At 38.2% G+C, this 23,868-nt stretch overlaps 1 protein-coding gene across 2 annotated transcripts in view; it reads left to right on the forward strand.

Moving 5' to 3' along the window:
- BARD1 (BRCA1 associated RING domain 1) overlaps nt 1–23,868 on the forward strand; it is a 73,856-nt gene that overhangs the window by 20,913 nt on the left and 29,075 nt on the right. The window contains exons 4-6 of one of the 2 annotated variants that reach the window (XM_024763191.1): nt 7,909–8,876; nt 17,761–17,841; nt 19,512–19,684. The exons of the other annotated variant lie outside the window; for it this stretch is intronic. Of the exons in view, the coding sequence (XP_024618959.1) occupies nt 7,909–8,876; nt 17,761–17,841; nt 19,512–19,684 (1,222 nt within the window). The remainder of the gene's footprint in view (nt 1–7,908; nt 8,877–17,760; nt 17,842–19,511; nt 19,685–23,868) is intronic. 2 annotated transcript variants of the gene reach the window in all.

Below are 23,868 nucleotides of genomic sequence, written 5' to 3' on the forward strand. Positions count from 1 at the left end.
TTGTCGCTGCAGAGAAAAGACCTTGTTGAATTTAGACATAAAGTCTGTGTGAATGGATCCTCATTCTGATTGTTTTTATTTCCACGATCCTGTCCTAACAGCACTCTTCTGAGCAGGTGATGTTCAGTTCGGATGTAAAAGGGTGTCAGGGGGTCTGCTCTTATTCGGATACCCACTCCTCCTTCCAGCTGGGTTTATCATTTACTGACTTTTCAGTGCAGTGCTTTCCTTTTCCATTTCCAGGAGGAAGGGATAGCTTCTTTGGAGTGGAGTGGAGTTTGACTGAATTCTTTTGCTTGGCAGGGATCATATCTCTGAAATTTCTACAGAGATAAATGCTAATTGTTTTTCAAAATCCACTGTTTCATTTTTTCTTATCTGTTTAAAGTGCTGTCTTTTACTTGGTAGATCTGTTTATAAGGATAGGACTTTTGTACTTAAGAAACATGAGGTGAAAGAATAGGCAAAAGAGATTTTGAACTTTAGAGAAGATCTGAGCTTTTAGTTTATTAATCCTCTTGTGTATTAATAATTTTAAACTGATAAAATAAAGTGTTCTGTGTGAATAAAGAATATCTAAAAGGAATTCAAAAAATGATATTTCATAACTTCCTTTTCTTTTGCTAATATTTTAAGACATGAGAAATGTTGAAATGTATTCCCAGAAACAATAAGAAAAATGAAATTAAAATTACGTTGTCTCTTTTAACTATGAAAGCTTTGTAGGAAGAGCACACTTGACAATTTTTTATAACACTGTGGTAATGTCAGACATGCTTATTCCCTACACAGTGGCTGTTACCAGTCCTTAGGCGAAAGATGTACCGGTGGCTGTTGGTTTTCTTCTTAAAGTAACTTAGTGTTAGAACTTGGTTCATTAAAATTTTTCTCTTGATTCCATAATGTTAGAAAACTGTTATACAGAGTTCTCTTCAGCTTGAATGAGGAGTGACCTCTCAGGAGAAAAACATGATTCAAATAATGTCCTTTTTCCTTCTTTTTAAAAAAATAAGACAAATAAAACATATTTCAGTTGTCCTAGTTGGTCATAGGAGATTCAGTCTGTGTTAATTTGGAGAATGAGTATCAGGCAATATGAAATTATTTGTTAGTCACTGTCAATCCTGTCAGGTGGTGGTGGTCATGGTGATGGTGTTTTTTCTAGTTTCCCTGCCTTTCTGGTGTTCTTTTTTATACCTGAAATGTCCTCTTGATAATCCAGTTTGTGTGGAGAGAAGAGCACTGAATTGGGAGTTAGGAGACTCCCTTCCTCTCCTTTTTAACTTTAATGCCTCATATTTAAAATGAGAGAATTGGACAGGTGATCCTCCAGATTTCTTCTAGCCCTTAAATTGAATTCTAACCTCCCTTGTATCAATACCTGTCAGGATTTAAGAGAGGATATCAGATAGTTTATTCATCAATTCATCAATGTTTTCTGAGCACGATTTATGTGCACACCTCTGTGCTGGGCCGACCTGGGTTTTGCCTGCCTGTGTGGGACGAGAGAAGAGAATTTCAAGGGAATATTTTTTAAAGAAAAGTGAATGGGCTTAAAGGCAAAAACAAAGCAAGAGAACCTGAAGAGGGATCACTGCCAGAATCAGAAAGGGAAAACTGTACAGTTCATCGCTGACTCTTTCTGGAGCATCTGTTAACAGGCAAGATCAGTAGGTCTGAAAAAATACAATACATACAAAGATTATACTATATGTGTGTAGAAAAAGGCTCACTTCTCCATTGTGTCTCCTCTACTCACACTACTGTGTTACATACAGTACTGTTCCACTTATGACACCAGATGTGTGGGTTTTCCACACATCATGCCATTCTGTGACATCAGCTGGGTGTCTACAGTTTACTCAGTTCTGACACTGTCCACTTGGGGATAGTGTCAGATCTTACAGGTTAAGAGTCCCACAAGACTGCCCCACCCACCCAGCCTCCACTCCCCCCGCCCCCCACCCCACCAGGTGCCAGTCTCAAGTCCGGATTGTGCTTCTGACCAACTGGCTATAGATTGGAAGCTCCCGTCAACTCCTCAGGTTTGAATAATTTGCTAGAGTGACTCACAGAATTCAGGAAAACATTTTACTTACCAGATTACTGGTTTATTATAAAAGGATATACCTCAGGAACAGCCAGACAGAAGAGATGCATAGGGCTAGGTATGTTGAAGGGGTAAGGGGCTTCCATGCCCCCTCTGGGTGTGCCGCTCTCCCAGCAGCTTCACACGTTCATCAACCTGGAAGCTCTCTAACCCTGTTTTGGGGGTTTTTTAATGGAGACTTCTTTACATAGGTATGATTGATTAAATCATTGGCCATTGGTGATTGGCTCAACCTCAATCCCTCCTCTCTTTCTGGAGGTCAGGGGGTGGGACTGAAAGTTCTAGCCCTATAATCCAGGTTGGTTCCCTTGGCAACAAGCCCCCATCATTAGGGGCTTTCCAAAAGTCACCTCATTAACATAAACTCAGGTGGGGTTGAAATGGGGCTTGTTATGAATAATAAAAGACACCCATTTCACCTTTTTCATTGGAGCTATTTTGGGAACTGGGAACACAACTAAATATAACAAAAGATGCCCCTGTGGTTCATACGGGAAATTACAAGGGTTTTAGGAACTATGTGCCTGGGACAGTGGACAAAGACCAAATATATATTTCTTGTAAATCACAATATCACATATAGTGTGTACTTAGTGAGACTTTTGAATGTTTACTTAGTGGAAACATGAATTCAGATGCCAGCTCTGTCACCAATTAGGTATATAACTTCATGCAAGTTTTATTTTCTATTTGTTTAATTTACTTAAGAAATGTAAGAGAACATTCTCTTAGTAACTGATTAAGCAATATAAAAGTGTGTAAAGTGTGAAAGTCGCCCCTTCACCCTTTATCCCCAACCAAAAAACACAACATCTTTTTCAGAGGTACTGTTTCCATTGTTTAACCTTCCTAGTCTTTCTTTTATGAATTTATGAAAACATTTGGACATAAACACAATAGAATTTTTAAAAGGTAAATAGGGTTGTGCTACACTTAAAGTGTCTTGAGGATGTTTGCATGTTAATTGACATGTATCACGGCTACATAAGATTTTGTAATATAAATGCTGCATGGTTAACTGATTTCCAATTGATGAACAATAGTTAACTGATTTCCGGTGAGTGAACACGGACTTTTTTCCTAATTTGGGCTATTACAAATATGGCTGCAATTAACACATCTATGTTTTCAGGCACATGTATGACTATTTTGTATATTTTGTAAGATAGGTTACTGGAGGTAAAGTTGCTTTGTGAAAGAGCATGTGCGTGTAAAATTTGCAAATACTTTATCACATTGCCCCTGAAGTTCCTCAGTGCAGTGCTGCATCTTTGATGATACTTGGCGAAGGGCCTGTCATGGCCTCCTGCACGTACAGAGGGTTGCGATATAGGAAAGGAGCTCTGAGCTTTGGGGAACTGACTGTTTTTATAATAAGCAGAAATAGGCATGCTTTTTTTCCCCTGGGGAGACACTACTGCATCCCTCACGGTGGCTTGCTGCAAACACAGCCCTGAGAAATGGCCTGGGTAAAAAGCAGCCAGGGCCTTGCCTTCTTGGTACATCCTGCAAGAATGTGTAGGGATGTTTAGGAGCCCGGGCGGCCTGTCTCTTCCAGCATCAGTGTTTTTTCTCTAGGTGCCTTCAGTGATGCAAGCCAGAAACATATGAATTGTTTTTGTCACCTTCTCCTTTATTCATTTCATCACCAAATTCTGTAAATCTTATCTCCTAAATAATTTTCAAATAATTCTACTTCTTTCTTTTTCTACTGTCACCTCCCCAGGCTGTCATCTTCTACTTAGACTCCTCTTTCGGCCTCTTAATGATTATTCTTGCATCCACTCTTGCCTTCTTCCGACCTATTCTCCCACACTCAAGCCAAGAGGGATCTTTTAAAAACACAGGTGTAGGGCTTCCCTGGTGGCGTAGTGGTTGAGAGTCCGCCTGCCGATGCAGGGAACACGGGTTCGTGCCCCGGTCCGGGAAGATCCCACATGCCGCGGAGCGGCTGGGCCCGTGAGCCATGGCCGCTGAGCCTGCGCATCCGGAGCCTGTTGCTCCGCAACGGGAAAGGCCACAACAGTGAGAGGCCCGCGTACCACAAAAAAAAAAAAACAAAAAAAAAAACAAAAACACAGGTGTAGTCATGCCACCTGATTCATATAAAGTAATTTATTGGTTTTGTATTGCTCTTAGCATAGGTATCGAAGTCTTTAACATTGCCAGCAAGAATCTGCACGGTCTGACTATTGCTTTATAGTCTTCATCTTTAAACCACTTTATTCCTTGGTCTCTCTGCAAGGCAAGTGTACTGGTTGTCTTTTAGTTACTGAAATATATCATCCGCCCTCTTGCTACTGGGCTTTAAGCATTTTATCATCTCTCCCCTGCCTATTTGTTTAGTTAATTAGTAGCCTTTTAGGTTTTGTATTTTACCATTTCTACTGCTACAGTGCTTGTCAGAGCCACTGTGATCTTTCTAGCGGATGATAGCTATGTAATTGCTCACTGTGTCCATTCTTTTCTTCTAAAGTTCCTTCTCAATAGCAGCCAGAGTGATCATTCTAAAGCATAAAACATTCTTCTTCCTGAATTGAGTCTGAGTGAGATCCAGCTTGCTTTAGCTGGATTGTACGATCCCATTAAGTTCATTTATTTAGCAGGAGGTATTAATTGAACATCTACTATGTGTTAGACATTGAGTAGATACTGGGGAATGGCAGGGTAGAGATACAAACTTCTGCCTTCCTAGAGCTTATATTCTGATAGGATGAGACAGACAAGACACAAAAAGAGGTGTAAAATAAGTAGGAGGTGAGAATTTGTAAATTTAAATAGAGTGTCAGGGATGATCTCAGAAAAAATGTGACATTTGAGCAATGACCTGTAGTTGGTGAGAGAGTGAGCCATGCAGATATTTGGGGAAGAGGTCTCTAAGCAAAGGGTCAGCAAATGTGAAGGCTTTGAGGCAGAAGCATACCTCTTGTGTTTGAGGAACAACAGGGAGGCCCAGTGGCTGGAATGGTGAGGAAGGAAAGAACAGGAGGTGAGATCAGGAAGGAAATGGAGGGTCTGGTTATTTCTGGCCTTTCAGACTAAAATTGTGGCTTTTATTAAGAGTCAGGTTGACAGTCTTGGTGGGTTTTAGTGACAGGATCTGACCAGTTATAAAATGACCACTGACTGCTGTGTTGAGAATCGACTTAGAGCGGAGGAGGCAAAGACATCCTCAGGGAGAGGACAAAGGAGGGTGGGGCAGTAATCTAGTGAGACAGTATGGTACTGTGGTGGTAAGAGTGGAGGTGCAAAAAGTAGTCAGATTTTGGATGTATTTTTCAGGTAGAACTGGTAGAACTTGTAATTTGCATATGGGATGTGAGAGAGAGAACAGAGACAAGCTTGACTCTTAAGGGTTTTGTCCTAAGGCAGCCGGACTGATGGATGTGCCATTTACTGAGATGGGAAAATTGTAGGAGGAGCAAGTTTTGGTCATGCTTGGTGTGAGATACTTACTAGGAGTAGACATGCAGGTAGAGTCGTTAAGTAGGCGGTTGAATAGTGGAGCCTGGAGTCCAGGGTAGAGGTATGGGCTGCACTTACACATTTGGAGTTGCCAGCGTATACATAAATAACTGTGTGTATGTTATGTATATATATGATTATTAAGGGAGAGACTGCAGATAAAGTCCTGATCCCTCCCACCTCAGAAGTGAGTGGAATGAGGAGTACCAGCAAAAAACCCCGAGACTGAGCTTTTTATAGAATGCTTCTGCTTACCTGCCTGACTTCATTTCCCTCCATTTTCTGCTCCTTCTCCAAGTTCCAGCCACAATGGCATGCTATCCATTGAATATGCTAAACTGGTTCCCATCTTAGGACCTTGGCACTCACTCTGCCTTCTGCCTGGGGAACACTTTCCTAGATCCGTAAGTGACTGCTTCCCTCTTGTCATTTAGGTCTTAACTTAAAAGTGAGTTCCTCAGAGAGGCCTTTCTTCATGACCTTAGCTGAAGCAGCAAGGTGTTTGTGCAAAAGAGTGCTCACTCACAAAATGTCATTAGGGACAATGATTATTTTCTTTTTTAAAGTTCTAACGAATCTTTTTGTTTTATTTCCTGATTATAAATACGTATTTTTTTAAAAAAACTTTCTTATATAGTATATAATACATACATCGTAAATGTATAACTTGATGAATTTTCACAAACTGAACTTACCCAGAAGAATAAACAGTACTCTAGAAGCCCCTCTCATTGCCTGTTTCCAGTCACTGACTCCTTTCCCCATAGGGATGATCACTGTTCTGACTTAACACGTTAGATTAGTTACAGCCGTTCTATGTACTCTTTTATATCTGGCTTCTTTTGCTCAAGAGCATGTTTGAGTATATAGTTATAGTTCATTCATTCTCGTTAGTTTTTTGTTTATATAGCTCGAGGTTACATTAGATGGTACCTGAAGAGTTGTGACTATTACGTTTAATTCCCGAGATTCATTTTGTCTGAAGTAAGTTGAAATCAGGTAGCATAGTCCTTTCAACTTTGTTCTTCTTCAGTGTTGTGTTGGCCATCCAGGTCTTTTGCTTTTCCACATTATAGTTACTTTGCTCTTCCATGTAAATTTTAGGATTAGCTTGTCTATTATTTTTTTTTTAAACATACTGGAATTTTCTTGGGATTATGTTACAGTCTATAAATCTGTCTGGGAGAATTGACATCTTAACAATAATGAATATTCCAGTTCATGAACACGGTATGTCTTTCCAATTGTATAGGATTTCTTTCATAAATATTGTTAATTTTTAGCAATCAGAGCTTGTACATATTTTGTTAGACTTGTACTTAAGTATTTTTTTGGTACTATTATAAACAGTACCAGATTTTTAAAAAATTTCAGTTTACATGTTCATTGTTAGTATACAGAAATACAGTTGCAGTTGAACTTGGTACATTGACCTTGTATTCTATGACCTTGTTACAGTCACCTGTTTTATTTTTTTAAAAAGATTCTCTGGGATATTCTATATAGCCAATCAAGTCAGCTGTGAATAGATACAGTTTTATATCTTCCTTTACAATCTGTGTGCCTTTTATTATCTTTTTCTTACCTTGGTGTGCTATCCAGGACTTTCAGTATGACGTTGAATAGGGATGGTGAGAGCAGACATCTTCACCTTGTTCTTGATGACAGGAACAAGATAATAGGAACAAAACAGTAGTTCCAGTCTTTCTTCATTAAGGATGGTACTAGCGGTGTGTAGTTTTCTAGATGTCCTTTATCAGGTTGAAGAAGTTTCCTTTTATCCCTAATGCTGAACCTTTCTAAAAATAATGAATGGATGTTGGATTTTGCTGTTTTCTATATCTGTTGAGAAAAGTCACATGGTTTTCTTTTAGTTTGTTGATACAGTGAATTATATTGATTGATTTTCAAAAGTCTTTTTTTAAATTAAGCATCAGTTAATAAGTCTTAATTTTTTTTGACTACTGCTTATTAAATCTCATACCTGTCTATCAGTCTGTTTATTTATTTAGTATAGCTTTTCTCCATGGCTCTTATCACTACCATACAGCAGACTGTATGTTCTACTTATTTATTTGTATATTTTCTCTTTCCCGTGTTTTGTTCCCTGCTGTGTCTCCAGCCACTAGAACATTGTCTGAAATAAAGTAGGATTCTGTAAATATTTGTTGAACGAGGATATCTGCTTTCAGGGAGTTCAAAATCTAGGAGGGAAGGAAGAAGTACACAAATAAAAGGTGATACACCTTAGGAGAACTATCAACAAAGTTCTTTGGGAGCTCAAGATGGGAGAGATTGTCGTGTAACAGATTTCTTTTCCTTTTTCCTATCAGATGTGAAAGAAGAAACATCTAGGAAAAGTTTATTTAGTGATGCAGAATATAAGAAGAATTCAATAAAAATGTGGTTTAGTCCTCGAAGTAAGAAGGTCAGGTATGTTGTGAGTAAAGTTTCAGTGCAAACTCATCCTCCTGTGATAAACGATGAAAATGCTCAGCAGGCCTCCATGTACGAATTTGTCTCTGCAAGCCCTCCAGTGGATGTTTCTGAGAGAGCTAAGAAGGCTTCCACAAAATCTGGAAAAAAAAAGAAAAAGAAAACTTTGGCTGAAATCAACCAAAAATGGAACTTACAGAAAAAGGCAGAAAAAGAAGACGGTAAACTTGACTCCGAAGAGGAATTTAAGGAAAAGCCAGTATCCTTCTGTAGCCAACCATCTGTTACTGCTAGTCCGCAGATAAATGCTAAAATAGACTTACTAGCAAGTGGCTCCATAACAAAATCTGAATGTTTTAGAAGCTTAACTGAAGTCTCTTTACCATTGGCTGAGCAAATTGAGTCTCCAGAAATTGAGAGCAGGAGTGAAGTAGTGACTCCTGAGAAGACTCTCTGTGAAAACAATCTTACATCTAAGAAATCCTTGCCATCAGGTCATAATGGGAAACGTGGGCGTCGCAACAGACTTTCCAGTTCTGTTTCTAAGAGATGTAGAAGCAGCAGTCCGAGCACCAGTGAAAATTCTATTAAGCGAACAGTGCTCTCAAAAAACATGCCATTGCCTGGATGTTCTTCACCACCTTCAAAGAAACTTGAAGTTGGTCACACAGTGAGGAGGAAAAGCAGTAATATATTAGATGAATCCATTAGCCCTTCACCAGGTACGCCCCCTTCTACACTGAATAGTCCAAGTTACAGACGAATGATGTGTAGTCCCTCAGGAATGAAGCTATCGCCCAGTAGTCTTATGGCTATGAAAAGAAATCATCGAGGAGAGACTTTGCTCCATATTGCTTCAATTAAGGTAGGATGCTTACTCGAAAATACAACTTCAGAATGAGACCCAGTATAAAACAGTTTCTTTGGAGTTTGTGGAAAATGATATAAGATTACTAGGCTAATTAACCTAACCAGATGTGATACTTCCTGTGAACCAGAGAAGCAGAAATTCATAAGGACTGTATCCCTACCTCAGAGCAGTGGCCCCTAGTCCTGAGGAGCTTGATCTTGCAGGACAAAACCAATATTTCCGTATTTCAGCTTCAGCTTTGCCAAGTGCTTTCATTTTTGTCTATTCCATAATGTTTTTTGTCAGTTTTCACCATTTTGTTTACCCATTCTTCTCATGCTTTATGGACATAGACAGACAATTGCCAAGTTACTGCTGGCAACACATCTTTATTACCTAACTTCAGAGCTCAGGGGCAGTGTGAGAGGGGATGAGCTTCTGTATTGTTGACACTCCTAGTGGGTACTGCCGGGATCTGGGAGGTTGCGAGACGTGGTCTGTACATTTCTCCAATGACCTGAAAATTTGACTGTCAGAAATGGCTCCTGTGGTTCACCACAAAGGGGCTTCTCTGGAGCCCACAGTCATCCCATTCCTTTTCCTAGCCTATTTACTGAGTTACCTTTATTGCCTCTACACCTGGGATGCGGCGGTGTTCGTTTTTTGGAACCTGGCTAGTTTGCTGAGCATGTGGTGTATGTACTTGTAGTGGTTAGTCTTTGAAATTGATGCAAGTGCCGCACGTAGAGGGGAGCAGTTAGCATCGTAGCTTTATAGACTTTGGTCTGTGAATTCACGCAAGTGTTATGAAAATACAATATGGGAGAGATTAGTACTAAATTAGTGTAGCTTTTATGATCTTTCAGTAAATTGACTGGGAAACCCTTGGGTCCTTTGCATGGATGGGGAACTTTGGGAGGTCTGGAAAGAGCCCCTTGAGACCCTGAACATGAAGCTGGTGAGCAACATAAAATGTCTGGGAAGAACATGGAGTAGGCATTGAGTCCAGGGATTCCTGTATTTTTCTGTGGAGAAAGGGAAAAGCACAAAAGTGAGTTTCTTCCAACACTTTTTTTTTTCTTGCTTTATCTTCCAATAAATGGTGAATGTAGGATCTCTACGCCTGATGCCAGTAAGGGGAGAACCTGCAACATGACTACTTTCTAGGCATTTCGTATCCTATGAACAACTTGAAGTTTTGGAGTTGGCTCTGGTTACGTTTTAGTCTGATTTTTTCAAAGCATGATTTTAAAAAGCAGACTATATTTTTTGTCCTCTTTGTTTTATTTATATCTATGTGTTTGTGTGTGTATTATATAATATATAAGGTATAATAATCCTAACATAATGTTATTAATGCTTCATAGATATAAGTAGCTAGCATAATAATAAATATTTTTTGTTCATTTTTCTGGCTAATACATACATGTAGACTGCTTTAGTTTCTACATTTTGCTTACTGGGAATTATTTTCAGACCAGCAGTTAAGCATCTGCTTTCATTGGTAGAGAATTTTTCACTCAGTCGTAAGAATCATTTATCTTTATTAGTGAGGATCTCTAGGACCTAGAGTCTAGGCCATGGTTTGGCACATCTTTCTTAAAGGGGCAATTAGAGTAAATATTTTCGGCTTTGTAGGAATATAGTCTTAACTATTCAACTCTGTTTTAGTGCAAAAGTAGTCATAGATAATAGGTAAACCAATAAAACTTTACACATGAAATTAGGTGTCGGGCCTGCAGGCCATAGTTTATCTGTGCTTGGCGTAGGCTGTGGAAAAAAGCGCAGTGGAATCTTAAGACAGGAAAGAATGCTGGCATGATGCCATCTTGGTGAATTTTCTCCATTGATATGTTCAAGATTGCTTCAATACAAGTTTTGTCAGATTGTCATTTTACTTAGCAGTTGTCTTGCCAGAATTAGAATTACTCATTTTGATTCTCTTGAATTTATCAAATACTATACTGTCATTCATTGGCAGATTCTGATATAGTACGTTTAAGAAAAGTTAATTGATTTCTATTGTTTTTTAAAATGCCTATTTAACAATAATGTCCTCTTTTACAAATTTATTATAAGTTGAATGCATGTCCCTGTCTCAGCTGGATTTTAATAATCAAACAAATACTTGAAGAAAAATCAAAGGATTTATCAGTATATTTATCCTTTTATAAATAGTATGCATTTCATTTTCTATCCTAATTTTTTTGTTTACAACCGAGAATGAATAATCTGTGCATACTTGAAAGCCAAGTGCTGCAATCCTGCTGTCTTGTTTATGCTTTGTATCCACCTCCTTCAGAAAAGGATTTGAGGTGGCTCTAAAGTTAAAGCTACAGTTGGCCTTTGAACAGGGCAGGGGTCAGGAGGGCTGACCTCCACATAGTCGAAATCTTCGTATAACTTTTGACTCTTAAAAGTTAACTACTAATAGCCTACTGTTGACTGGAAGCATTTATTGATAAAACAAAGTCGATTAACACATATTTTGTATATTATATGTATTATATACTGTATTCTTACAGTAAAGGAAGCTAGAGAAAAATGTTATCAAGAAAATCATAAGGAGGAGAAAATACATTTATGGTACTGTACTGCATTTAGATAGCATAAGTTTACGTCATCTGTTTATAAGATGAATCGTCTGTCAGTACATGCATCAACGTTGTCTTATATGATACAAAACACTGTAGTTGGTATATGTATTACTAACACTAGACATCAAAAATGAAAAGATATTGTGAAGAAGAAATTCATATTTATTTACATGTATAATGAGTCATGCATTGAAAAGAAGCAGCAACATGATTGCTTTATGGTAGACTAGTGTAATTGATAGAGTTGCATCACTGTAGCCTAGCTATATACTATAAATGAATCATAAAATTTTATGGCCTAAGTATTACAGTCATATTCATATTACAGTATTGGAAACATCATTACGTTTTTTTAAAAATCACTTACCTGTGATGATAGGCTAATGGGCAGTTTCTCCAATTACAAGAGAGAGGCATCTTGTATGGTAATGTAATTCTTTGAGAGCAAAGTTATAAAACAGTAAGAAGACAAACACATTATTAATTTTATATTAAATATCACCTTATGCCTATGTAAGGATAAACTATTATCTACATATATTTTATGCATTCATGACATACCTAACTTTTCTTAATTTTTTGATAGTTCTGTGCTACCTGGATCGTCTGCAAGGTTTTTCAAATTGTCACAAATATTCCCAAAACTTTCCAATATATTTATTGAAAAAAATGTGTGTATGAGCAGACCCGCACAGTTCAAATCTGTGTTGTTCAAGGGTCAGCTGTACTATAACATGGAATGAGGAGCAGGGAAAAGGAAAGAGTTACTGCAGCTGAGTCATGAATACAGACCTGATGACTTTGCAGGTAGCCGGAACAAATGAGGTTTTTTGCTGTCAAAGATAGATTTTGTTGTCGTTATTGTAGTTGTTATTTTCCCCTGAAACATCTTATAGACATGCAGTGTCCACATTTTCCATGTTTCCCCCAGATCCTAAGTGTGGACTGTTGCACTGTGCATGCCTGGTGGATACACTGAGGGCAGAGAACCCCACAGTAGTTTTACTCTTCTGTTGGGCTAGTTAGCTTCCCTTGCTACGGTGATGGCTTTATAGAATGATCTTTGAACTTAGTCACGTCATTAATAAAATTCTTTAATAGCTTGCCCCAGACCTACCTACGTCTGGGCATCTTTGTTGGCCATAACTATCACCCTAGTGGAAGCTACCTGTATTTTCTTGTCCTAACCACTTGAAATAGTTTCCTATTGCTGTCATAACAAATTTCCACAAATTTAGTGAGTTAAAACAAGGCAAATTTATTTTCTTACAGTTTTGTAGGCCAGAAGCCTGGTATGAGCCTCACCATACTAAAATCAGTTCGTTGGCTATGCTACTTTCTGGAGACACTAGGAGAGAACCTGTTTCCTTGCTTGCTTGGGTTGTTGGCAGGAACTGTGTACTTCCTTCTGGTTGTAGGACTGAGATCCTGTTTTCTTGCTGGCTTATAGCTCTCAGGTTCTAGAGGCTGTCACATTCCTTGGTGTGTGGACCTCGTCCTCTGTATTCAGAGCTGACAGCAGCAGGTGGAGTCCTGGTATTCCATCCTTCTGCCCCAGCCGGGAAGAGTTCACTGCTTTTAAGGACTCATGTGATTAGATGGGAACCACTTGGACAGTGCAGGATAAATCTTCCCCACCTCCAGGTCTGTACACTTAATCACGTTGCAGAGTTCCTTTTGTTGTGTAAGGTAACATTGTCACACGTCCCTGGGGATTAGAACGTGGACATTGTTGGTGGCAGTGTGGGTGTTGTCAGTTTTCATCCACATCACTGAACTACCTTCTCTGCTTTTCCTTTGTACTTAGTGCACTCAGTTCTTTGTATAACAGCCAAAGTCATCTGACCAAAGCCATAACTTGTCTTTTCTGTGCTGCCCTACCAATAACTTCCCGGCTCACTTAAAATAAAATCCACAGTCCTCCTTATGGCCTGTACAGACCTCTGCTCAGACGCCACCTCTTCAGAGAGACTTTTCTGAATGTACATAAAATAGCAGTCTCTGCCATATGCTTAGCTTGTTTTGTTTTTCTTCCTATTATTATTTCTTGACATCATTATTAGAGATCTTTTTGTTTCCTGTCTTTCTCTTCAGAATGAGAGCAAGAGTTGTTTGTTCAGTGTTCTGTCTTCAGTGTCTAGAACTCTGCCTGGTATGTAATAGATTGATATTTGTTGAATAATTGAGCGATTTTCCCACTTAGCCATGATCTGAACCCTCTTCTTCTGACACTGAACTTTAATGCTACCAATACTTGGCACATGTTCTTTTTTCTGCCTCTTATATCCTTTCCTCTGAATCTTTCTCTTTTCCCTCATGATCCTTTGTATCTAACGTTCAAAATCTAGCTTATAGCCTGCCTTCTGAATCAGTCTTTTACAGAATTCCCAGAGTTGGTTTTTCCTCTATGGTGACATTGTTTTGTTTGCATTTATATGTTTTTAGCTTTCTGTTTATTATGTGACTCCTCAATTTGACTTTGTGGTTATGTGGAGTTTATTGCCCGTTTAAAATGTAATTTCAAAATGTGAGTAATAACTTCATGCTTCAGAAATAAGAATAAAAGTATTTACAGTGGAAAGCCTCACTCCCATTTCTGTCCTCAGCCACCCTCTTGCTGACAAGACCTTGCTTACTTTCTTGTGAATTTCTTTATACAAACATAAGTAAATGCTTTCCATATTAGTACACACTTTTCTGTACATTCTATTGTAGCATAGCGTTCCATGAATTTTTATTATTTTACTGGTTCCTTACTGATGGATGCCTGTGTTTCCATTGTTCTGCTTTTATAAACTGTGCTGCAGTGAGCAATCTTTGTTTCATATGTGAGCAGGTATATCCTTAGGATAAGTTCCTAGAAGTGGGACTTTTGGGTTAATGTAAAGCATCTGTTAACCTTATTTATCTTGAAACGCTCTGTACTTGGCAGTAGATGTCTCTTATTAAATATCCAGATTGCCTAAATATTCAGGCTGCCTGAATGTAGACAGTTACTATATCATCAGCAGATAATGTTTATGTTCTCAGTTCTCAGATCCTTTTCTCCTCAGGATCATGGGCTCATAGGCCAGCCAACTAGTTTTTGGACATTCAGTGCCATTTGCCTGCATACCTTAGACAGGATTATTCTTGAATTCTTTATTTATACATTTATTTTCTTACACTATGGAATTTCAAGCAGGATATTTATTAATACTGTGTCTGGGATGTTGTGAGTATCCTTATTCAACCAGAACAAAAGTTGAGATTCACTGTGCTCTCTTCATGCCCCCATGTTTGTACTTGAATATCTATGTCACCTATGGCTAAAGTGATTTTGAGAACATTATGTTATAAACAAGTGATTTTTATGAGGAAGCATTATGCCTACTAGAAACTAAGATAAACACTCATTGTTTATTCTTCTGATTTAATAAGAAAAATCTTAGTATTTGACATTTCATTATACAGAGAGAAAAATTTGATTTGTTATTCTGTTTTTTCACCTTTGCTTGAGAATTTGTTGATGCTGGAATAAACTGCCCCAAAGTTCTCTAGCACAGATTCTTCAAATGGTAACGATTACTCATAATTCACGCCATGGCAGTGAATGTATTAGAAATAGAAGAATGGCTTGAAGTTGACATGCCATGATGTATTTAAGGTGCAGACATGATAGGTAATATTTTGAAGGCAACTTACAAGGGATGGTATGCCTAACATAACAAAGGTGATGAGGATTTCTTAGGTAGAGAGAAAATCCCTTGTGAGGCATCTCCTTTAGGGTTTGACTTTGTAATCATTCATTATACCTTAAGGCAGTCATGTTATATTGTGTGTAAAATCATGTTATTACTTATCCTCCATACTGGCTTCCTCAGACAATAACAAAGGACTCAAAAGCAAACTGGCATCTGTGATATTTTCAAGATTTCAATTTCTAGAGCACCTCTTGGAGTCAGTCTCCATTTTTCCCTTTGTCCCCCACCATCTTTGTAATACCAGTAACTTACTGTCACGATGGCTAGGTTGTCCGAGTCATCTGTGAAATTATTTTATTCAGTAAATAACTAAGACACCCAGAAAATGTTTAAAAAACTTTAGAGCTCCATTCCAGATGACTAGACTTTTTTTTTTTTTTTTAAACAACACCTAGTTGCTAAAAGGAGAAATTTTAGGTACCTGGTTAGTTCATTTATGGGGAAAAGCTTAACCATTTGGCTAAGTCATCATTATTGTACTTAATTGTAATGTCCTGTACTATTTTTATAAAAATATTTATTCTTAATAGTATTTTAGAAGAGCTAACCTTTATAAGGAAAAAGTTTTATTTGTGTGTGTGTGTATTTGTTTTTGGAAAGTTAACTTATACTACTGCCATATGCATGTATGAAGAATATTTCCTATGAATGAAAGGTTAGCAATAAGAAAATTCAATGTGACACTCATGTTCCCTTGTTTTCAGCCTTTAAGGTTTTATTTGAAAACACCAAGTCTTTAAAATTTTTTATAAGCCTTGGTAAATACTTTTTTCTTAGATGGTTTTCCCCCCCCTGTGGTTTTAAGAGAATCTCAATTATTCTTTTAAGTTGTGAGAAGCCTAAAAGTGAGTGCTTATTACTCAGAAAATATTCTGTTTGGGAAGAAATTAATTTAAAGAAATCAGAAGCGGAAGTTAATTTGTTTCCTGGAAACTTTATATTGGTTCAAGCTTACGCAGTTACTTGGACCCTATCTAATTATCATAATTTTATTTATGTGCATGACATTAAATTTACATAAAGTAGAAGGAGAAAATATGACGAACTTTTAAGTACTAGGGAGGAAAAAGCAGATCGGGTATAAAAAGCAAGCAATTTGCAAATCAGCTATACATTTCAGGGAAGTATAGGGGTAAAATGTTAACAGAAGACACTTTTGATAATATGAAGAGGTGACATGAAAGAAAAATACCACTGGCTAGCACCCTGAAAAGAGATTCTGCTTTTAGCTTCTACATTGTCACTAATTGTCTATGGGACTCTTCCATTCCACAGTTGTGTTTATATTATTTTACAGGCTTCTTTAGGTTAATATGTTTTTGTGCTGGCCATGTAGAATTAGACTGAGGACATTTTTGAGAAGGTTTACATATATATTTTTGTGGATAGTTTCATTTTGAAGGTCAGGAATGCGTGTGGTTCTGGCAGTTCATCTGCCCCAATATTCATGGGTTCGTTTAAAAAAAACCAAATTTGTATCTTGACAGATTTTCCTGAGCTCATTTGGAACTGACTTGAATATAGTGCAAAAGGTGCTAAGTGTATGTTAACTTGTGCTAGCGGTGTAGAATTTGTACCTCTAAGGAACTATGGGAAATATTTTTTTTATTGGAAGTGGGGCAATTGATTTGAAACATACAGAATACTTGTTTTTTTAGGCCCATTTAATATTTAAGGTCATTTTGCTAATTTAGGATCTTAAAAATATATGTTGTATGCAGGTTTGTTTTTTTTTAGAAAACTGAGTAAGCTACCATCTTAAGATTTGCTGTATTTGAGAGGTAGTCCGAAACAATCCAATAAAAGCAAATGTTACTGTATTTAGGGGACTTAGTGACTTCTACATTTTCAAACCAACAGAGAAAAACTCATTTCAGAAGAGTGCTGGGGCTGGGAGTGGTAGGAGAGAGGAGACGTCCTTCTCCCTAAAGAAGCTCTTCTCAACACACATTGGCATGTATAATTTCTGTCATATGTGACTTTTATTTATTCAGCCTTTTTCAGAGTAAGCTGTCAGTTATTTTGGAGAAAATAAACTTTGCTTTTGCCTAAAAAATATCTTTGAGCAAATAAGGTGAACATAAACAATATTTCGAGGATAAGTGGATTAACTGCCAATAAGACAACAGTTTTTGGCTTTCTAACATTCGTTTCACTGAGCAGCCCTCTTGGCTTTAGTTTTGTTTTAAACAGAAATCAGAAACCATTTTCATGTGTGCTCAGAAAGGATGTTTTTCACAAACGAAATGGTGACTTTAAAAACTTCATTTTGATCAGGTGATCTTTGGCTAGTGTCCTTGGTATTTTGAAATGAATTTTGATGCAGGTTGTTAATAGCAGAGATTTTGTACTCTGTATTCAGTGATGGACCACATGGCTTTGATGAGTTGGTACCTCAGAACAATCCATGCATACATAGCTTACCATTTATTGACTCATGAGCAATAGGCATAGAAAAGAAAAGATTTAAATTTTATCTTGAAGAAGGTAAAATCTTAATATTTTTTTTCTGTCCTTGATGATTTTTAATTTCTTTCTACCTTTTCATTTTTCTACTAGGGCGACATACCTTCTGTTGAATACCTCTTACAAAATGGAAGTGACCCGAATGTTAAAGACCATGCTGGATGGACACCATTGGTAGTTTCTAGTTGTTTGTTTTTTTATTATCATTCTGTTTATGTTTTATAGTTATTATAGTTTATAGTTATGTAGTCACCTATATATCATCCTCTACCACATATACAATCTCTTTTTAATCTGAAGAACTTATATTCTCAACAAATAAGAGTAAATGATTATGTTTTATCTAGCTTTTCTGTTGTGACGGGCGAAAAATTGGCTGCCTTTTGACTGACTACATTTAGATTTAAGAATCCAGTTACACCATATTGCTGAATTTAGCTCATTTATGGAGAGGTAACTGCTACAGCTGACACCCGGCTCCATTCTGCAGCATTGCATGTCATTGGAACCACATTTCTTGGAACAAAGAGAGGTCGGAGGAACTGGGTGTAGCAATGTATCACAAGGCAGTGATTCTTATCGAGGATCTGTCTTAGTCTCACTTATACCCTATCTAGGGTATGACACACAGAGGCAGTAGAAATCTTTGCTCATGTTAAACATCTTTTAAAGTCTTTGCTTATTATTACTAAAAAAAAAAAGCGTGAAGAGTAGTCTGGAAAAAGAATAGTACAAATACATGGGAACCAGTGCTATATCGGCTAATTACATTAGGACAGTAACATGTGTCTTGAATGCAGCCATAGAAGTGTTAAGAGATGAGGTGGATGCCCTTATTCTGTTTCATTAGAATAGGTGCACATAGGGTTTTAAAGTTGTATATAATGACTTCTCCTTGCCAGTTTTTAAAGCTGGGAGTGTTTATTCTGGATCAGAGTCACTTTGTTGGTTGGACTCCGCAGGCTGGCAAACCTTTTCAAAGAATGGTTAATTTTTCTTTTAAGCCACTAAGGCAAACTGTAGTAGAAGTTGGTGAGTGATTTAGAGGACCTGATGCCTTATTTGGATCCCTTTCTCCTAGAAATAGACCTACAGACATTTAATGTGGTGTATCGCCGAATAAGATTTCAATGTATGTACTTAAAAAGTATGGCATGCCAGAGGTTTATTAGAATACTACAGCACAGTGGCATTGTTAGCAGATCGTTAAACATAAGGAAAGATGTGTATGTAAAGCATCTTTGAACATTCATTCAGTAAGCTCTTTTTGAGTGCCTACTCTGTGTTTTTTCTGTTATCATTGGCACCAGCCATACAGTATCTGTAGCTTCAGCAGTTGGAGAGGCTTTTCTTATAAATACTCATTCTAGGGTATTCACTTTGTTGGGCGTGTATGTATACATGCAGGTGCACCGCTTAGCTTATGGCTAAGCCCCTGATTTGGTGAGTTCTATTCAGCCTTGGAGGATTTCAGATTTTATGCATGATCTGGTTGTTAAATATTTTCTGTGTTTTTTTTTCTTGTTTTAGATTTCTTACTGTAGAACAATTTAGGAGCCATAATGGGCCCAAAGCTATATTTTCTTCCAAATTAAGAGAGCTTGACCCAAGGCTCAAATGAAAAAAATCTTTTTCCATGAATAACATAAATCTTGATCGCCATGCATCTTACCATAAAGACTATTAATAGTGGCTTTTACTCTGTCAACCACTTATGGTTTAGTACGAGTATTTAGGTAAGAACCAATTTACTGATTGAGGTTCACATTTATTTTTCTGAAGTGTGGTTTTGTTATGATGCTGTTCGTTGCTCTTCCTCATCACTCTTCTTTTTCTTTAATTAGCACGAAGCCTGCAATCACGGGCACCTGAAGGTGGTGGAATTGCTGCTCCAGCACAAGGCGTTGGTGAACACCACTGGGTATCAGAATGACTCACCTCTTCACGACGCAGCCAAGAATGGGCACGTGGATATAGTCAAGCTGTTACTCTCCTATGGAGCCTCCAGGAGCGCGGTGTAAGTAGTTCAACTTAAAAACTGTTTTTTTCGCTGACTTATTCTTGAATCAAGGTCTGTGATGAAACAGAGACTTTACTACCCAAGTTGATGGCTCTGTTTTCTTTCACAACTAAATTTAGATGTGGCCATTGTATTCTGGATTTAAAATCAGCGTTCATGCCCTTTTCCTTTATGATACTTACATATTTGAGGGAGATTTGCTCTTTTAATTCAGAAACAGTTGTCAAGTTAACTCTGGAAGCTTTGACTTTCTGGCAAAATTCACTTAGTTTTTATATTATATAAAGTGATTCATACTTATTAATAAGGCAAGAATTAGAAGCATATAACTACTTTGTATGCTTCCCAATACTTTAGAATTGTTTTAAATATTCTATTCCTTCTCTCCTTTTTTTTTTTCGCATATTTAGTGTAACCACAGTTAAAATATGTAAGAATTCAGCTACTTTGTATGCTTCCCAATACTTTAGACTTGTTTTAAATATTCTATTCCTTCTCTCCTTTTTTTTTTCGCATATTTAGTGTAACCACAGTTAAAATATGTAAGAATTCAGATGTTAGGCAAGTGCAGTCAAATTATTTCTTAGATTTTTTTACATCATTCAAATGAGCTCTGGGTAAATTGTTTTGCAGTGTTAGGGCAGAGAGACACATTAGTGAATGCTGGCGGCTGCATTTTAAAATTGCTGTTGTCAAGAGTGTCACAAGCAAATGCTGTATGTGGATTTTATATCTTTAATCTCTAACTTGGTTCATGTCTCCCTATATATTATTTTACTCTTTTCAGTTAATGAGGTAGTTGAAATGAAAATGCAAGAATTGCCTCTCTGTGCCAGCATTACTTCTACAGGTTTGGAAGGAGCACACAAAAGTCAGGACTTAACGCTGGTTACAGAAGCAAATAAGGATTACAAAATGCGGAGCTTCTAGGTTGTAATTTTTTTTTATAGGTAATCATATAATGTAACTGAAAAACAAGTTAATAACACAGGAATATACCATACCTTGGTGCTGTTAGTTTTGATATGTGGTTTTCTTTCTTTTTTTTTTTTTTTCCGGTACATGGGCCTCTCACTGTGTGGCCTCTCCTGTTGCGGAGCACAGGCTCCGGACGCGCAGGCCCAGCGGCCATGGCTCACGGGCCCAGCTGCTTTGCGGCATGTGGGATCTTCCCGGACCGGGACATGAACCCATGTCCCCTGCATTGGCAGGCGGACTCAACCACTGCGCCACCAGGGAAGCCCCTGTAGGTGTTTTTAATATCCTTTATTTCCCATCACATGTAATAAGATAGGGCAAGCTCAGGGAATACATATCTTATATTTTTCAGTTTTTCTGTTTTTTTACATACACAGTATGTATTCATGTGTGTGTGTGTGTGTGTGTGTGTGTGTGTGTGTGTATACATATATATACATATCTAACAGATATGACCCTCCTGTGGGCATAGCAATCCATTTGATAGAGCAAGTGGTTGCTTGGGTCAGGTGAAACAGAATAGTTTCTATTCATGGGTTCTTAAATCAGCCGTGACTACTCTAATGAATGGAGGACTAGTCAGGGCATTAGGGATTCCAGCTTTTATTTGTGGCTCCATTATTGACTTTATAGCCTCAGGCAGGTTAGTTTCTGTGCCTTGGTGTCCTTACCTATAAAGCATGGGTGATGCCGGCTGCTTTTCTATTTCTTCAGAGCATAGTGAGGATTAATGAGCCAAAACACAGGGCCTGTCTTACGGTGTGTGCACCATGATTCTTCACTACATCGTGAAGCTCATTAATACACAAGGTGAGGGCCTGAGACAGTGAGCGGGTCCGCTTTCACAGGTGCCTTCTCAGATAGCTGTGTTGTTCTCAGTAGGCTTACATAGTGAAGTGGCAGTTTTAGGTACATCGATAGCCCAGCACTGTCCAGTAGATCTTTCTGCACTCATGAAAATGCTCCATATCTGTGCTGGGCACTCAGTAGCTACTAGACATCTGTTACTATTCAACACTTGAAATGTGGCTATTGCTACTGAGGAAATAAATTTTAAAATGTATTTTAATTAATTTAAATAGTCACATATGCCAAGTGGCTACTGCATTCCAGAGAGCTGGTTGACATAATTAGGATAGTAGGGAAGGAAGGTTTATTTGGTGACAGAAGTTGGGAATGATGTTGGATAGAGGATAATAAGGCAACTATAGGGCAAATGCAAGAGTCGATTTAATCTAGGGTATAACAGGTGGGGAGCTGTTTCTAAACATCCTTATTTTGTGGACTACTGGTCATTATACTTAAGTATTTTCTGTGTTTTCTGCTTTCTGTTTTATTTTGTGGTAGTTGTTGTTGACCTGATTGGCTTTGCCATTTACTAACTGGTTTCCTTTTCAGATTACTTTTCATAAAGCAGCCCAAGAACTTTAAAAATATGCAATTCTGGTCAAATGACTTACTTGCTTAAAACCCTTCACTGGCACCTCTTAATGTTTTTAAAATAAAAGTCAGACTTTAGAACATGGTTTGTAGGGACCCAGACGGTCTGGCTCTCTTCATCCTTCCAGCCCCGTCTCTCCACAGTTCCCCCTGTCCCCCTTCTCCTTCAGCCTTTTTTTTCGCACTAGCATTTCTAAATTTTTATTTCCTTAAAAGGTACCAAGCTGTTTTGCTTCCTAACCTTTAAATATACTTTCCCTTTGTCTGGAGTATTCGTTTTTGGTGGTCAGTTTCTCATTCTTTGGGTTTCATCTTAGGTATCATTTCTTTCTGGCTGGCTTTCCCGAATCCTTTGTCTGTATGTGACGCTTCCTCCCAGTCATAGACCAGAGGTGGTAGTGCACCTGCCTCTTACTATCTTCTCATTAGGTAGTATGCTCTAGGTACCAGGGATCGTGCCTGCTCTCCCAGGCCCTGCCGAGTGCCTAACGTAGTCTGTTTATTTGTAGAGTGAATTAGTAAGTGTTCGAATGCATAAAAAGATGGTATATTTTTTCCTCTCCTGATAATAGGGGCTGATGAGCTGAGAATAGGAATTGCTTCCCTCTGCTCCCAACTTGACTATAATTGTGAAGAGAATGTCTAAAACCAAGTTTCCGTAAGCTGCACCTTGTCTAGGCCGGTAGAATGGGTTCCTGGTAGATGTCAGAGTAAATGATATGTGCTCCCTGAGCAGAATGGTAGTCTCTTGCCCATTAGGCACCCATGTTACCTTTTGTGGGATCACAAAATAATTTCCCAAAGTAATTCCTCCAGCCTTGGCATTTTTAAGGTCCATTTTTCTTTCTGCCAGTGTTCTATCTATTGTCTTTCTAGAGTTAAGTACTTGGCAGGTGAGAATAGGTGGAGTTTGTTCCTGTGCCTTCCTCCATCCCTTAAGGAGAGCATGGGGAGCGGGGCATGGGGACTATATAGGGTTCTTACTACTCTTTTTTTTTTTGCCTGAAGTTCTTGTTCCTTTTTAAGCCATTAGTATCTCAGACTCCAGACTCTGAGTTGGCAAACACGCTTTTCTTTTTTTTCTCTGTTACTCTTTTTTTGCAGTATGCGGGCCTCTCCCGTCGCAGAGCGCAGGCTCTGGACGCGCAGGCTCAGCGGCCATGGCCCGCGGGCCTAGCCGGTCCGCGGCATGTGGGATCCTCCCGGACCGGGGCACGAACCCGTGTCCCCTGCATCGGCAGGTGGACTCTCAACCACTGCACCACCAGGGAAGCCCTCTCTGTTACTCTTAATGTATCTCTTTTCTCAATAACCAGGACTAGACTCTTTCCATCCCTGGGAGAAGAGTAGAGACCTTCTCCCTACTCTTAGAGTAGAAGAAAGTAGTAGAAGAAAGGGCAAAAACTATTCTTTTATCTTTCCTTCTTTAGGGCTTGGTACTTTGACTAATTGAAGTTGTAGATAAGTAGGGTCCTTTTGCTTATTCTAAATTTCTAAATGGCATTCTTTAGCTCTAGAACAGACATTTTGGCAACCTTTATTATCTCAAAGTTGAAGTCTTCTTTCTACTTAGATGCCTTCTTTTCCTGGGTTTCCAATGAAATGCTGTTAGGTTTTCTCATTCTCTTCTCCATCACTCCCTTTACTTCTTAAACCTCCCCAGTTGTTTTACCTACTACTTGTATTCTAGTAGGAGTGAACAGACAGTTATATTAGTGGTTACAGAACAGTATGATACAGGCCTTCATAGCTCAATGCCCCAA

This window comes from Neophocaena asiaeorientalis, unplaced genomic scaffold (genome assembly GCF_003031525.2).
Source record: "Neophocaena asiaeorientalis asiaeorientalis breed wild unplaced genomic scaffold, Neophocaena_asiaeorientalis_V1.1 scaffold86, whole genome shotgun sequence".
Classification (NCBI taxonomy): Eukaryota; Metazoa; Chordata; class Mammalia; order Artiodactyla; family Phocoenidae; genus Neophocaena; species Neophocaena asiaeorientalis.